Source organism: Xyrauchen texanus, chromosome 27, assembly GCF_025860055.1.
Source record: "Xyrauchen texanus isolate HMW12.3.18 chromosome 27, RBS_HiC_50CHRs, whole genome shotgun sequence".
Taxonomy (NCBI): Eukaryota; Metazoa; Chordata; class Actinopteri; order Cypriniformes; family Catostomidae; genus Xyrauchen; species Xyrauchen texanus.
In genome coordinates, this window is record NC_068302.1 from 29,456,253 (window position 1) to 29,472,855 (window position 16,603).

The window sequence follows — 16,603 nt, forward strand, 5'->3', positions numbered from 1 at the left end:
AGACACACTTTCTCCTCCACTGTGAGAAATTTACAGAGTTGAGAGAGAGATACCTCCACAAACTCTCAAACCTCATGCCACAGTTTTCCAGTTTGGCAGAAACCGATCAGATGCTGGTGTTACTGGGGGAGGACCATCATGCATCAGTTGCAGCTAAATTCATTTTTGAGCTGCACACCCTCAGAAACCAATCACTGCCTTAATATACTTCATTCACAGTGCTTTTATTCTCTTATGTTTATAATGTCCTGTTAAATGCATATTTTATATTATATTGTATAGTGTATATTGTTATTCTAGTTTTTATTTTATTTGATTCATTACCTGGCACCTTATTTTAACTCTATCTTATCATTATTATTTGTCTTGTCATTATCTGTTTTGTGTATTAATGCTTTGGCAATATTGTATGTAAACACAATCATGGTAATAAAGTACTTTTAAATTGAAATTGAATTGGTAACATAAAACTGTCCGCCGTTACAGTGAGAAACAATAACGAGTAGGAGGGCTAACCACTAGGCGAACATCTATGACTGAAGTGGAAAAAACACACAGCCCTATTAGCCTATAGCAGCAGATTAATACATGTCAGGATGATAGCAGGGAATCGATTAATCATCGGGCACGGGCTGGCAGACCGGAAATTTAGTTTTATTTACTGGAGGGCGCTACTTTTCTCCTCAGATGAGAAATGACTCCAGCGGTGGCCAGGCGTTTATTTGTTATCTGAGAGTCGTCGTAGCTGACTGGCTAGCTGGCTAACTACCTCATACCAACTCACAACGAGCTAGCTACTTAACGACAGAAGTGTGAAAACATACTGTAAAAATCCGGCTTTGTCGGGCTGTGCTCAAAACACGTATGTTACATTATATCAATTCACGTATTTGTTTGCATTTATTGTTTGAAGGTGAGATAAGTTGTCCATCTTGGGCTAGCGAGCGGTGTCTTTGGACTGATGTGACTATTGGTGGATATTATGGTGGAGCCCCTTAAACCGGCAAGATCAGCTGATGCTAATTATTTATTATTAATATTTGCTGTTTATACAGTGTCAGATAGCTCAAAGACTATCACTTTTAAACTCAGAGGACGGTATAGCTGGTGATAGGTTTACTTAAGCAGTGTTGGGTAAGTTACTCTAAAAAAGTAATTACTAGCTACTAATTACATTTTCTACAGTATAATTAGATTACTGTACTTTTTGCTCTGTCTGTAAAGTAATTGCATTATTAATTACTTTCTAAAACCCTTATCAACATCGACCAGATGAAATATACCAGGATAGACATTATAATTCTTTCAAATAAATTATTCAGGAACTGGCCAAAGAAGTTAAGGGGCAGCATTAAATTAGAAAAAATATATACGTAAAATTTCGATATTAAATTCACTATTGTTTTATATAGAATTGTTCTATAGAGTATTTAACACAATTTAATCAGACGTAACTAATAAAGTTACTGAAAGATTTAGAGTAATCTATTACTTTTTTCAATGAATAGTAATGTAATTACAGTAATTCATTACATGGTAATGCATTACACCCAACAGTGGTCTTAAGTCTACCTGGATATTACTTATTAACCATTTGTTTACTGCTGGCTCTTTGTGCTTTTTAATTCCTTATATATAATTATTAATAGGTTTTCATAAGAAATATGTCTAAAAGAAATGACACTTACAGCTTTAAGGTTTTGCAAAGGAACCTGAATTTGTTTATGTGTTTATGATGACCCATATCATGCATAACACATCTGGAATTCCTAACTTATGGTGTTTTTCAGAAACATGCCCTGTTTTGATTTGAATATCCATTAATCATGATCTTCTGTATCCTCTTGCAGTTGACAATGAATGGCCTTTCTGTGAGTGAGCTGTGCTGCCTGTTCTGTTGTCCACCCTTCCCTAGCCGCATTGCTGCCAAACTTGCCTTCCTGCCCCCTGAGCCCACCTATGCCCTCCTGCCCGATCTAGAGGCCGGGCCTGCACCGGCCGTACCCACAGGGACGTCGGGCCTACGCCCCCGGGGAGGAGAAGGAGGAGGAGGAGGAGGAGGTGGTGGGAGTTTGGTGGGGGGAGGGAATGCCCCAGGGGAGGGTCGCTGGAAGCTCCATCTCACAGAGAGGGCGGAATTCCAGTATGCCCAGCGAGAACTGGATGCCACAGAAGTGTTCTTGACTCGCTCTAGTCGGGGTAACAGAGTGGGCTGCATGTATATCCGATGTGCCCCCTCTGCCAGGTAAGACGAACACAATGGTGCTTCGCATCCTCGTTCTCTTTGCTTGCTTCCTTTCCTTGTTTCCTAGCTCCTCCCTCTTAGGAAACGAGGAAAGGATGCAAAGAAAGTAAACAAGGATGGAGGAATCAAAGGAAATTTCAGTCTCTGAGCAGCTGCATTACATTTGAGTGCTTTCTGTAATGTTGTTGAAACTTGATAAAATTATATTTTCATAATAAATCCTAATAGTTTAAGATGCACTGACAAAAATGGTTTATTTTATCCACAAAAGTGAAACATGAATTAAAATTGTTGTACCAGATGTGAAGGGGGAGGAGAATTAATGTGTTGGCGTCAGGTGCTTCAACCAAAAAGTCTTCTGGATAGGATGCTCCTGAGGTTCTTCGCTTAAGAATCCTCGTGAGCATCCTCTGTCCTTGATCCTCGCCGCCTCGTAGTGCATTAAGAAAATTGATACGTTCTTCGTGATGGTGGACTTTGGTAGGTTTCTGGGTTACGGGCTCGAAGGAGGAACAAGGAAACAACTATGCACAATTTAAGAAATGAGAAGCACCCAGTGTCTCAAGCACCATAATTTTATTGAAAGTCTAAAGTCACATGACCATTGCAGATCCCTCCCCCTCATTTGGATGTGTCTTATTTGTAGTTTTCCTCACAGTAATATATGTTGAACTCTACATGTAAAATTTTCTCTGATTGACCCCCCCTTTTTCCTCTCACCAGTCATTTACATTCCTTTTTTTCCTGTCCCATTTCCTGTTTTCCTCACTGTTTGTCTGCTATCTTTACCCAGAAGCCACTCCTTACTGAACACATTCTTTCTTTATCACACAGCACTTTATTTTGAGTGTTGGTACTTGTTCCTTTGTGGCTTCATTTCCTGTTAATGGGTGATTTTTATAGGTTGATAGAAGTACATTTGTTATTTGCAGTATTTTATAGATGAGACATTGTAGATAGCTTATCACAAATGACGTGCTTATCTCGCAACAGAGAGGACTTCATTGTGATCTTGAATATTGTTTCATTTTTTCAGAGGCTTTGATTTAGACCATTTGTTACCACCTGATGATTTGAATACTCAGATAAAAAAAGTCTTTACACACACACACACACACACACACACACCCACCCACCCACCCACCCACCCATGTTGGTTATGCAACCATTCCCTGTGGCGTATCGGGCTCATGCTCACTGCAGATATGCCTACATGCCTAATGACACAGCAAGTAAAATTATAGGTCTGTGGATGCCATAATTGGTGTTGCATCAGACCCTTTAATATTGAATGTGATGTACTCTTGTAGTGAGTGAACTACAACTATCAACCCTTTCTCTGTGTCTCACTTCAGGTTCACTGTCCTGTTCTCCCATGGTAATGCAGTGGATCTAGGCCAGATGAGCAGCTTCTATATTGGCCTGGGCACTCGCATCAACTGTAACATATTCTCGTATGATTACTCCGGCTATGGGGTCAGCACAGGGAAACCATCAGAAAAGAATTTGTACGCAGATATAGATGCAGCGTGGCAGGCTCTACGCTCACGGTGAGACATGAAATCAGTATTCTGACCCATAGAACATGTCCTAAAACATCTGAATGTATAAATGAATATTATTTGCCATCCAATTTTTTTTAGTTATTAATATTAAGGCTGTTAATTGATTAAAAATATTAACTGAATTATTTGCATGATGTGCCAATTCAGTTGAAACTGCAATTTATTGCATATATCAATATTTCCAGAAAAAGGACCCCAAATAAATATAATTTGCTGAATATTATAATTCAGATCATTCAAATGAATTACATCATATGCATATGTATTGTGGCAGCAAACAAGTTAAGAGCGTCTTACTTTGGTTGTGTCGCCTTTTACTTGTTTTCAGCATCTTTAGTCATGAGCTGTATTTTAGGAACGCTGTTTTAAGTTAAATGTTGTTTTTAAATGCTGAGAAATACATCTCAAGATCCCTGTATCCTGTTTTGTCTAGGAGTCTTCAAATGCAAAAGATTTTTTAACCCTTTATATTTAATATAATTAATCATACTAAATTAATGCGTTAAACAGACAGCTGTAGTTAATATTCCATTGTGGTACGGTGTCGTGAAAAATGGTGATCGCAATGTAAAGTAAAAATTGGGCTTAACAATAAGGAATTTTTCTTGTCCTGTCATTTTCACTGGCTGTTTTACATTAAGCATTTCAACATTTTTGTACATGCCATTATAAGTGTATGTTATATATACAACGATAAGCCACAACATTAAAACCACCTGCCTAATATTATGTAGGTCCCCCTCGTGCCACCAAAGCAGCACCAACCCGTATTTCAGAATAGCATTCTGAGATGATATTCTTCTCACCACAATTGTACTGAGCAGTTATATGAGTTACTGTAGACTTTGTCATCTCAAACCAGTCTGGCCATTCTCTGTTGACCTCTCATCAACAAGGCATTTCCATCCGCAGAACTGCCACTCACTGGATGTTTTTTGTTTTTGGCACCATTCTGAGTAAATTCTAGAGACTGTTGTGTGTGAAAATCCCAGGAAATCTGCTGTCACAGAAATTCTCAAACCTGCCCATCTGGCACCAACAATCATGGCACAGTCCAACTCATTGAGATCAAATTTTTTCCCCCATTCTGATGGTTGTTGTGAACAGTAACTGAAGCTCTTGACCCGTATCTGCATGATTTTATGCACTGCACTTCTACCACACGACTAGCTGATTAGATAATTGCATGGATGATTGTTGGTGCCAGATGGACTGGTTTGAGTATTTTATAACCGCTGATCTCCTGGGATTTTCTCTAGAATGTACTCAGAATGGTGCCAAAAACAAAAAACATACAGTGAGAGGCAGTTCTGCAGATAGAAACGCCTTGTTGATGAGAGGTCAACAGAGAATGACCAGACTAGTTCGAGCTGACAAAGTCTCAGATAACCGCTCTGTACAATTGGTAAGAAGAATATCATCTCAGTATGCGGCACGAGGGGACCAAGACAATACAAGGAATTTGTCTTGGTTAAAGAAGCTTCCAGTGCACAAACAATTCAACAAGACAGAGATAATAAAAATAAAAAGCAAATAGAAAATATAACTATATATAGAAATACACAATAAGACAAAAATAGTATATATATATATATGTGTACAAATACAAATCTGTTATATACAGATGCAAGGGAATGTAATGGCAGAAGAGGTAGGATATGTTGGATAAATATATATAGACTAAGCTGTGTATTGCACATAATTATTGCTCAATGGCAGTTTTACCTGTTCATAAGATGTACGGCCTGAGGGGAAAAACATTTTCTTTGCCTGATGGTTCTGGAGCTCAGTGCTCTGTAGTGTCGCCCACAAGGCAACAGTTCAAAAAGGTAATGGGCTTGGTGAGTTGGATCCAGAGTGATTTTTCCAGCCTTTTTCCTCACTCTGGATGTTCTTGAAGCGAGGGCAGGGGGCAACCAATAATATGCTCAGCAGTCCGAACTGTCTTTTGTAGTCTTCTGATATCCGATTTCATAGCTGAACCAAACCAGACAGTTATTGAAGTGCAGATGACAGACTCAATGACTGCTGAGTAGAGCTGTATCAGCAGCGCCTGTGGCAGGTTAAACTTCCTCAACTGGTGAAGGAAGTACAACCTCTGCTGGGCCTTTTTCAAAGTGGAGTCCGTGTGGGTCTCCTACTTCAGGTTCTGGGAGATGGTATAGCTCAGAATGGTGAGCAGGGTCAATGTTTTTTTTGTTTTTCCCCCCAATTCCCAATGTGCTCAAAGTCCTTGTGGTGGCATAGTGACTCACGCTCAGTCCGGGTGGCAGAGGATGAATATCAGTTGCCTCCTCATCCGAGAACCACATTATAGAAACCACGAGGAGGTTACCTGATGTTATTCTACCCTCCCTAGCAACCGTGCCAATTTGGTTGCTTAGGAGACCTGGCTGGAGCCACTCAGCACACCCTGAATTTGAACTCCCGACTCAAGGTGTGGTAGTCAGCGTCTTTACTCGCTCAGCTACCCAGGCCCCGGGGTCAATGTTTTTAATTACTTTTGTAAAAGGATGAATACAACAAATAATTTATTGTCATTTAATGTGCAATAACAGCTGGAAATTATTCAGCCATAATGTAACTCCATGACAGCTGAGATTCAAAGACACACTTTTACTGGAGAATTATGGATTTTTAGTGCAAAACATTACTGATTTGTTTTTAATTTTCAAGCCATTATAAACTATTCTTCCAAGACACTCACAAGTCATTCTAACAATTTTGAAATTCACATTTATGTTTGCTAGAGTATCAAATATTAGGTTTGCAAAGCATAACACATGTTTAACAAGATAATTAACAAGATGTAGTGATAGTGAAGCCCAAACTCTCTCACACTGTCCTGCCATCAATTTGGTCATTAGAGGCCATAAATCACAATGATACAATACAGTTATTTGTTTTGCATTTGACAGTCATCAACTTTTGATTCCTTGCTGTCAAACAGATATGGCATCAGCCCAGAGAATATAATACTGTATGGACAGAGCATCGGCACGGTGCCCACGGTGGACCTGGCATCCCGATACGAGTGTGCGGCTGTTATTCTTCACTCCCCTCTAACCTCTGGCATGAGGGTGGCCTTCCCCGACACTAAGAAGACTTACTGTTTTGATGCATTTCCCAAGTGAGTATGGAAAAGGCTTGTCTTGGTCCCTATTATTTGTGTCTCAGCTCCATTTTCACTGGAGGTTTGACAGGGCTCATCATTTGGATTTGTTTATGAGCTGATGATTTGCCTAGTCACAGCCAGCACAGATTGCCGTTATTTATGAGTGATTCACTGGTTTTGCTCTTGGCTAGAATAAACAGTGTGTTGAGATGTTGACTGCTGGCAGAGATCATAATGAGAGTTTTTGTGTGTGTCTGAAACAATGTTGAAACATTTTACACTTTTTGTTTCTGTATTTTGTTTTTTATCTTGGAATTAGATTTTTGGCTCTTGATTAAAGGGAATTAGAGATTTTATTCTTTTAAGTTTCAAAACATTCATTGGTATTGTTGTGTGTTGGCTGTGCCAGTGGTTTAGTAAAGCTCAGAGAAACATTGGCTGATCTTGGTGGGCGGTGTCACTCGGTGCTAGTGTAGGAGAACACATGGTTAGCCAAACAGCTGCAGACAAACCACCTCTGTTTTCTACAAACCAGAGTGCTAGGGCTGTTTAGTTTTGCTGTTAAGTTTGCTGGCACCCACCCACACACACACACGTGCATATACAGCACAATGGTTGTGAGGCTACTTTGATACTATAAGCTACTCATAACTTAAAGTAGTTATACTACAGTCATGCTATCATTTTGAAAAAGTAGTTGTTGCTTCAATTCCTTTTAAGAGGACCATTTTTCAATTTTATCACTTAAGATAATAAATACTGCTCTGATATTTAAAGTTTATCTGGCACAAAAAATGAGCATCTAAATTAGGATGACGGCATCATCAGTATGCACTGAATAGATGTAATAAACCTAAATACATTATATAACTGAATTGTTGTAAAAGGTTCCATGTAATTAAATATTGATTTTACCACAAAAACTAGGGTTTCAAATGGTATACAGGGACTTTTGGGAACACTGTTGTGAAATAAGACTAATGAATCAGTGATTCACTAAAATTAATTGAACTTGAGAAATAGACATTCTAAAAGAGTATTTTTGATATCTGCCCCAGCTTGGTCATTTTTAATGGTTAATGTATAATGTAAAGTGACAAAATGGCAATGTAGAATTTTGTCATTATAGACTTTATAATTGTTGGAAAAAACAGCTGGCTTAGCTACTGTCACATTACTGAAAAATGTAGTTATGTGAAATAGCTTAGTAGTAAATTATACGGGGTTTCATTGATCATATAAATCAAAAGTGAAATTAGCTATTCAGATTATTCATGAAGTGGTTTTCATTAATTTTTTCTGTGGATTAGAGAAGTTGATAATTTTTTTTCCACTTGTGGGAAAGATTTCCAAGTCTTCTAACCCCTTATGTCCCCTTCTGTGACCCACAATTCAGCATTGAGAAAGTGTCTAAAATCACATCTCCCGTGTTGATCATCCACGGTACGGAGGATGAGGTGATAGATTTCTCCCACGGCCTGGCCCTGTACGAGCGCTGCCCCAAAGCTGTGGAGCCGCTGTGGGTGGAGGGAGCCGGACACAACGACATCGAACTGTACAGCCAGTACCTGGAACGCCTGCGACGATTCATCGGTCAGGAACTGGCTGCACAACACGCCTGAGCTCTCCATCTCCCTTGCTCCCTCTTTCTAACTCGTCTTCCCACCATCTCCCAGTCTGAGTGAAATGGATGCATCAGTAACTTATGGAAGGCTGCAATTTGTATGGACGACTATTATCGGAGCAGCTCAACATGGATGCTCCGCTGCTTGGATTTGTTTTCTCAAGTGTTTTTTGTTTTCCCCCCTCTTCAATTTGTCGTCATCGCGTGCGTGCGTGCGTGCGTTGCGTATGCGTGTACATGTGAACTCTGGGGGATGGAAGGGCAATTCCTCTGGGGCAAGAATGGATGGATGCCTCTCTGCTCCTGAAACAGTGAAATGAGGAAATAAGCCAGACACAGCCCTGTACCTCCAACCTGACTTCCTTTCTCTGAATCTGAGCATTCGTTCTGTTGTCCCTTCTCCAATCTGCTCCCATGATGCCTCAGCCGAGAGATCTTCACCTCATACTTGTCATCAGACAACCTAAAATGGCACAATTTCAGTGCCAGCATGCCTGGCAAAGTTCCAAACCTGGGTGAAAATCTTTGACCCTGCAATGGATCAGAATAAACAGGATGTTGGTGGTGGATATCAGAGTGGGTTTTGAAGCATCGCACATTGGTGCCATGACGCCCACCTCCCCTTTTTCATTAATTTACATGACAATTTGGCTTCCCCTGGTTGGTTCTTCTGCCCAGGTCTGTGGGGTCCATTATCTCACTGACCTCCATGCACTGACGTAACCCTCTGATTAGGTTCTCTTTGTGTAAAAGATTAACTGACTTTGGGTGAGATGATACCTGATTATCTGTACTGCTCCAGGCAGGGAAAGCTCGAAGGCTGGGACATTTCCTTTTTGTCCCTAGCACATCAGTCCATTTTCTCTCTATCTCTCTACCTTTTCTTTTTGGCATACAAGGGTGTCCATAGCACCCTGAGGTGAAAGAAACTGGGAAGGCAGCTCACTCATGTTTCAATGAAACCACTGTGGTTTGGATCATCACATGATATGGAGTACACCTGCTGCTCTCTTTTAAACAGGTCTTGTGTCTGTAAATAGAATAATTGTGTGGATTAAACAAGTAATGCACACAACACAGGCAGTAGTCAGAGCTGAAAACAGAAATCACTTTTGAAGATGTGGCAATGACATACAACTCCCAACCAGTTTTTCCTGTTCGAAGTCTGACATCAGGTATATGTCCCTGCCTTAAAATTGTTACATCTACAGAATGTATTCTTGAAACATTTTCCCTTTTTCACTCCATTTGAAATATCTGGTTGGTGGCACATGGTGTAATCCATCTAATAATTTTCTGAATGAAGCATAGGCTGAGGGCATATTTACAACTGTGAAAATTGACAATTGTTTAAACTGACCGTGAATTTGCAACAATGAGGTCACTTAACCTGTTTTGTTATATGGCTTCCTTTTCTGTCTATCTTCAATGGGAATTTCTCAATGTTGTGGATGCAACAGACTCTTACAGCTATCATGTTTTCTGTTGTATAGAAAGATAAAATACCAATAGGTTGAATTGTACTTGGAAATCCTGAAAATAATAGTGCTGGATGAATACAGATCATTCAGTGACATGTTTTTCTCTCAGAATAAGCTTTTCAACTGTGAATTATCAAGAGAACTTGCTGCTACAGATCACGATGTAATGGTCTCAAAACAACCTTTTGTTGTTTTCTGATGCATCAAAGACTACAGAGCCTTTTTAGAGAGATAAGACATCACTTCCCCATGCCGGCAGGATTCATTCTTGTCTTCTTATAAGGGACAGATCATCCTTATATTAAAATTTAATTCTTTACTCACTCATGTTGTTCCAAACTTGTATGATATTTTTTCTTCAATACAAACACCAAATGTTATATTATGCAAAATGTTAGCCTTGGTCACCATTCATTTTCATTGTATGGGAAAAAAGATGCAATTAAAATCAGTGTTGACTAGAGTTAGACTGATATATCTGTGCCGAAAGTTGCTTTTTGGAACTATCAGTTATCGGAAAAAATCTCTACTGATAATAGCTGATTTTTTTAAAAATTGTTCCTCATTCATAAACCTCATTCTGTGAAATAAATATATACAGTAAATAGCTCTGGAAAAAATTAAGAGACCACTGCAAAATTATCAGTTTCTCTAGATTTACTATTCATAGGTATGTCTTTGAGTAAAATTAAACCTTTTTGTTTTATTCTATAAAGTACTGACAACATTTCTCCCAAATTCCAAATACAAATATTGTCATTTAGAGCATTTATTTGCAAAAAATGACAACTGGTCAAAATATCAAAAGATGCAGTGTTTTCAGACCATGAATATTGCATAATAACTTTTAAACAACACAATACTAATGTAATAGCTTAGGAAGAGTACAGAAATCAAAATTTGGTGGGATAACCATGATTTTCAATCACCTCTTTCCTGCGTCTTACCATTAGACGACCAGGTGGAGGGTTGTGATGATCTTGGGATGTTTCTGTAAGGCTGGAATTGGGTAGATTCATCTTTGTGAAGGACACATACCTCTAAATAGTAAATCCAGAGGAACTGATAATTTTCTGCTGTGGTCTCTGTATATATTGGTATATACATACATACATGTATTGTAACTCTTCAGCTGGTGAAAATATATATATATATATATATATATGCTTAATTTGGTAAATACTAACATGTAGAGCATTGAAACTAAACAAGCCTGAAATACACTAGGATCTTGGCTCATAGTTAAAAATTCCAGCGTTATGCACCAAAACTGATTTTTTTTGTGGTTATTATAGTTATTATTATAACATTGGTTGCGCACTAAACTGCTTTTGGGATTTTATTCATTTTTGACTTTTGTAACCTCAGAGACTATGCCTGTCATTGTAAGGAAAGACTAAGGAATATTTCAGAATTCTATGAATTGATAAAAATAAACTATCAGCCAATTAATCGATTATCTGCATTTTCCACCACCTTGGTTATCGGTTAAGTCCACTGTCAGTCGACTAATGTTGACTGAAGCTAACATTCTGCCTAACATCTCCTTTTGTGTTCCAGAGACAAAATATAGTCATATGGGTTTAGAACAACATGAGGTTGATTAAATGGCATAATTTTCATTTTTGGGTGAACCAACTGTTTAACATCTTGGGCTGTGGCTTTATAACTCTTCTTTTAAACCTGATATCTTTCTGATCACCCAAAGGACCTTTCTTGTGTTTAACTCCCCTGGGTCTATTCATGTGTTTCACCTCACTTCCACTACTACACAAAACACAGTGATCACTCTGTATGTACAATCTTCAGAAAAAATACACTCAACTGGTTTGTATGTAATGACCAAAGCCTGATTCCAACAACTCTGATTCCATGTTTCATCATGTATTTAGGTTTGTATTTTGTGGTTGAACACAACAGGGATTGTTCATTCACCATTCTAACCAAAGATGACAGGTGTTGGAGTTGTAATGGCCTCCCACTGCCATTTGTCACCACTCAGATGTGGCTTGGAGGAGGAGAGGGGCGGAATGGGCTGTGCAGACAGAGCCATGTCTCACAATACAGGCTGCTGTTGAAGCTGCCAAGGGTAAGTTTTGTGTAGACAGTTGGGAGTGTGTGTTCCTCTAGTGAGACACAAGTGTTTGGAGGGCTGAAGCAACAGACTTGGAAGCAAAGGACTGAAGATAAGGATGCTTAACATGTGCATACAGGAGGGGAGGAAGTTGGAATGGGATGGGGCTGGAGGTACCCAGAGACTCCATCCCAACACATTAGCTTGTTTCGAAATAGCATACTAGCAAACTATTCTTACTATAAGATTGTAAGGGTATTATAGAAGTATGCTATTCTGAAAATAGCTATTGATTCAACTCTTTAAAAAAAAAATAGAAAAGTATTTTCTTTTTTAAAGAAAATAAGTTATATAAATGTATTTTTAAAGCTATCAGATGTATGTACTGTATAACATTGTTTGAGTTAATCTAGATGTTTGAGAATATGTTTTTTTTTAATCTTAATTGGTTGGGAGCAAATGTAAATGGGGTGTTACAGTTCTATCCTTTTATGCATTATTCTAATGTTGTTGTTATTAGTTTTAAAGATGTCTTTTTCCTTTTCCAAAATTAATTGAAAATATGAGATCACAGAAAATAAAATTATGAATTGATAATGATTGCAAATTTTGTTTCTTGTAGCAGCACTCAGGATTATCACATTTATACAGTGATATATTTACAGCATCGAAGTTTCCCAGAATCCTTGGGCTATAAACATCCTCAAGAAAAAAAAACGTAAAACCGTCATATCTGCTGACCTGCATATTAAATTGTGATCCTCAAATCCTGCAGCACAGAAACGAAGTCTCATTGACGAGTTATTTATGATTCAGGTCACTGCGTGAAACATTTTGATGTTCAAGCATGACAAATAATCTTCTCTCTGTTGCAGTTGGCTGTGTTTTGTTTACTCATCAGCTAGCTGCATTTCTCTGTTCATCTATGATGTAGTTTTCTCTTCCAGTTCATCAGCTAATGTCAAACTCGTGTCAAGAATCTGGATATGAAACTTGCCCATGAAAAAGCAATATCAGTGTGTGTTGGCGAACAACGATAATAGAGTCGCAGAGGTTTTTGGCTGCAACAGCTGGGTTCTGTTATTATCCGTAACAAAAAAGCTCTCCAATTATCTGCTTCATTTTAATTACTACCCTGTGAGCTCTGGCATGACCTAACCTATCGGCAACTGCTAGTCAAGAGGCATTTATACGGCCTGATGGGATTTAAGGCTTTCAGTTAAACATAAACACACACTCACATATTTCAATGCCTGCTTCTGTAGTCAGGCAACATATATGCAGAAATGCACAGAAAACTCTGCTCCCACATGGATTTCTCTCACAATGGTGATTTGCTTATTTTGAAATGCATCCGCATAGTTACATTTTGACACCTGCTGTAGGTTCATGGATCACAGAGACATTAATGTGACATGGCCACAACTCACATATATGTGCAAGGCATGGATCACATTTTAACCCTTTAAGCTCTGCGGCGGGACTGCTGAGAAGAAAAAAAAATACAGTCTTGACCAACAAAAAATATGTATAATTTTAAAGTTTAGACGCTGTACATTACAATGCATTTAGTCGTTATGACCAAAACTGAACAAGTGCTTTGAAATTTGCAGACAAATCAGAAGTTTTAAGTTTTAATAATTGATCAATAATTTTGCACTGTACTTATTATTGTAATCAGTCTAAACATCAAACTGATCAAATAGCCATGTGTCATGTGGTTAATAAGCTCTCAAAGATTAGAATTCAACCAGCCTATTTGTTTTACTCATAGGCAAAAATCTAGTAATATTTGAGTACATCTTTGACATACATGTTTCATGTAAACAGGTGTTGCTTAAATCCTGAAAAATAAACAAAACCAAACAATCTATCTGGCTAAAAATACATGTAAGCTTTCCTGGATCAGATGACCACATAGAAAATGATGTAGTATGTTGTCCAGCATCATGGAATGCTAAACCAATCGTATTATGATTCAGATCACTGCAACCAGAGGTGGAAGTCATCCAAATATGGGCAGAGAGGATTTTTCACTCTAATGATATATGGCTACCTAATTATATATGGCTACCAGGAGATGGTGCCAAGTACGTGACACAGACTCAAATGACACAGACTGGAACTGAATGAGATCTCCTTACTCATGCTTTGGAGAGAGAGCATACCTTTAGTCATTGTTGTTTTTGCATGTGCAATTTGTTTTATTGTTTAATTTGTTTGGAGAGGCTTTTGCACACTTGGAGATGTTTTTGGACACAAGGATAAGTTCAATTTGTAATGCTATAACTTGAGATTGCTTTGTTGTATCCAAACATAATTTGACTCAGTTACAGGTGAAATGATTGTGAACAAAACAAAAGCAGTTATTTTATGAGCTACCTCATTTAAACCCTGATATATTTAATGTCAAATCAGATAAAGTAAAATTTAGGCTTGTGTGTTTGTGTGTGTGATTTCTCAGCAGTTTTTGAGAGAATCATAATCTAAATAATTAAAATAAAATTAAGTTTTCTTTACAAATATGACAAGTTATTGACCCTGTTTGTTTTTTTTTTTGTAGATTTAGCCTTCAAATTTGGGCATGTCACTGAAACAGGAAATCTTTAAAAACACCTTCAGAGCTCCCAGGGTTAATGCCATGGATAACAACTAATATTTCACCTTTGAAGAAAATATAAATCTCGATAATTTTTAGTCCTTTTTGTAATTGCTGGTTTTGCATTCTAAGTTAATTTACAAGTTTTACAAGTTTTGTTATGTTGTATTGATTTCATCACTCTCCAAACCTTAAGAACTGGATGAGAATAAGACATGTAACTGTAGTTGCTTCAGGAGACGTGATTCATGTTTTTCTACCACAGCTATGTCATCCACTGTCTCTGAGTTTGTATGACAGTTTGCCTGAGGCTTGCCAGGGGGACGTTGGGATTGCAGGATTCAGATCTTTCCACTAGAGTGCACTCACTACACATACTAAATGGATTAAGATGGAATAGTTTAAATGGATAATCAGACCTGTATCAATAAAAACTGGTTGGTTGAAATCCAATTTAATGATGTGCAAGACACTTCAACATGCCATTAACTATTTGCATTTGCAAGATGTAGTCTACAGATGGAGCTCTTTGTTTTGTTCTCAGCCAGGAATGTAGACTAATGCAGATCCAGCATGAATGCCAATGTTGATGGAAAGTGCCCTGCTTATTTGCCATAAAAACGCTTGGACCATCTTTTAGAGTAACTATCAGTGAAACACAAAATGCTTTACTAGCAGGGTTGCATCTGGCCATTTTGAGGGGAAAAGAGCTGCTTTTGCATGGTTTTTGCAAACTATCCAAATGCGAGTAACATCCAACAGACTTCTGTACTGATAAATAACACTAATAAGGACAGCATAATACAATTTCTGTTAAGTCCTCACTTAAGTTTGTAGAATGTTCTACCACATGTTTGTTAACAAACAAACAAACATAACCCAGCACTCTTGTGAAAAGAGGTGGATTAGTTCATGTAAACCATGGATTTTTACATGTTGCATTTATCACAAATATGTGCTTAGTCCTCATTTAATCTTGTTTATGTGTGTGTGTCTAATGTTGTACTACATGTTTGTTATGAGACTGCCAAAACCCAGTGTTCTAGTGAATATGTAGATAGATTTGCTCATTAAAACCACCAAGTAAGGTGGAATATTGCTCATTGCATTTGGCACATTTATAGTTTTTAACATTTTCCCCAAGACTTCAGCAGCTACGGTCGCAAGGCCAGCAATGTCATCTGGTTCTGCTTTGCTCACATTTAGCTTTGTTGTCGAGTAATTGAAGATTCAGGGGAGCGGGAAAATGGGCGACACTCCTGGATACGGTTCGCTGTACCTTGACTGAGGTAATGTTTTTATTCCTGCCCTGTTGACAATATTAGCTGCCTCTTTTGCAGTACCATATGATTTGATACTGTAGAGCACACGTCTGAATGCCATCACACCACTAGTGTAATGAAAGGTACACTTTCCATATTTAAAAAGGTTTTTTTTATATATATATATATATATATATATATATATATATATATATATAGAAAGAAACTTCAAAATCAAATCAAATCACATGTCACACTACCATATACACAAGTGCAACAGTAGGTGAAAGTCTTGTGTGCAGTTCCAAGCAACATAGCAGTCATGACAGTGACGAGACATATACCAATTACAATAAACAACATACTTACACAACAATAAACAATGTACAGTAAACAATACACAATATAGAATATACACAAAATATACAAAAATAAAATAAAGAGTAGGCCTATATAAAAAAGATATACACAGTAGTTTTGTGGAGAATATAAATGACAGCCCATTGTGAGATAATAGATTAATAAAGTGCAATGCCGATGTGTATTGATCGGGAGAGATTAAGTGTTCAAAAGTCTGAGTGCTTGGGGGAAGAAGCTGTCATGTAGTTGGTTGGTGCGGGTCCTGATGCTGAGATACC

At 38.0% G+C, this 16,603-nt stretch overlaps 1 protein-coding gene across 2 annotated transcripts; it reads left to right on the forward strand.

Annotated features, from left to right (window-relative positions):
- The first annotated feature begins 542 nt into the window (after positions 1-542).
- LOC127621403 (alpha/beta hydrolase domain-containing protein 17A-like) lies at positions 543-12,701 on the forward strand. Of its 2 annotated transcripts, XR_007967849.1 has the most exons (6): positions 543-862; positions 1,851-2,245; positions 3,601-3,795; positions 6,761-6,940; positions 8,322-9,724; positions 11,923-12,701. XR_007967849.1 is itself a non-coding variant. In XM_052094973.1 (5 exons), exons 2-5 carry the CDS (start codon positions 1,857-1,859, stop codon positions 8,545-8,547), a joined length of 990 nt encoding a protein of 329 aa, XP_051950933.1. In that variant the 5' UTR covers positions 543-862; positions 1,851-1,856; the 3' UTR covers positions 8,548-12,701. The 2 variants fall into 2 exon arrangements, 1 of the variants encoding a protein (XP_051950933.1); XM_052094973.1 differs by having other exon boundaries at positions 8,322-12,701.
- The last annotated feature ends 3,902 nt before the right edge of the window (positions 12,702-16,603 follow it).

Excerpts from the sequence above, each read along its gene's own strand:
- LOC127621403 (XM_052094973.1), top strand. The coding sequence starts at position 1,857 with ATGAATGGCCTTTCTGTGAGTGAGCTGTGCTGCCTGTTCTGTTGTCCA. Across the intron at positions 2,246-3,600 it reads CGATGTGCCCCCTCTGCCAG|GTTCACTGTCCTGTTCTCCC; the intron begins GTAAGACGAACA and ends GTCTCACTTCAG. Across the intron at positions 3,796-6,760 it reads TGGCAGGCTCTACGCTCACG|ATATGGCATCAGCCCAGAGA; the intron begins GTGAGACATGAA and ends GCTGTCAAACAG.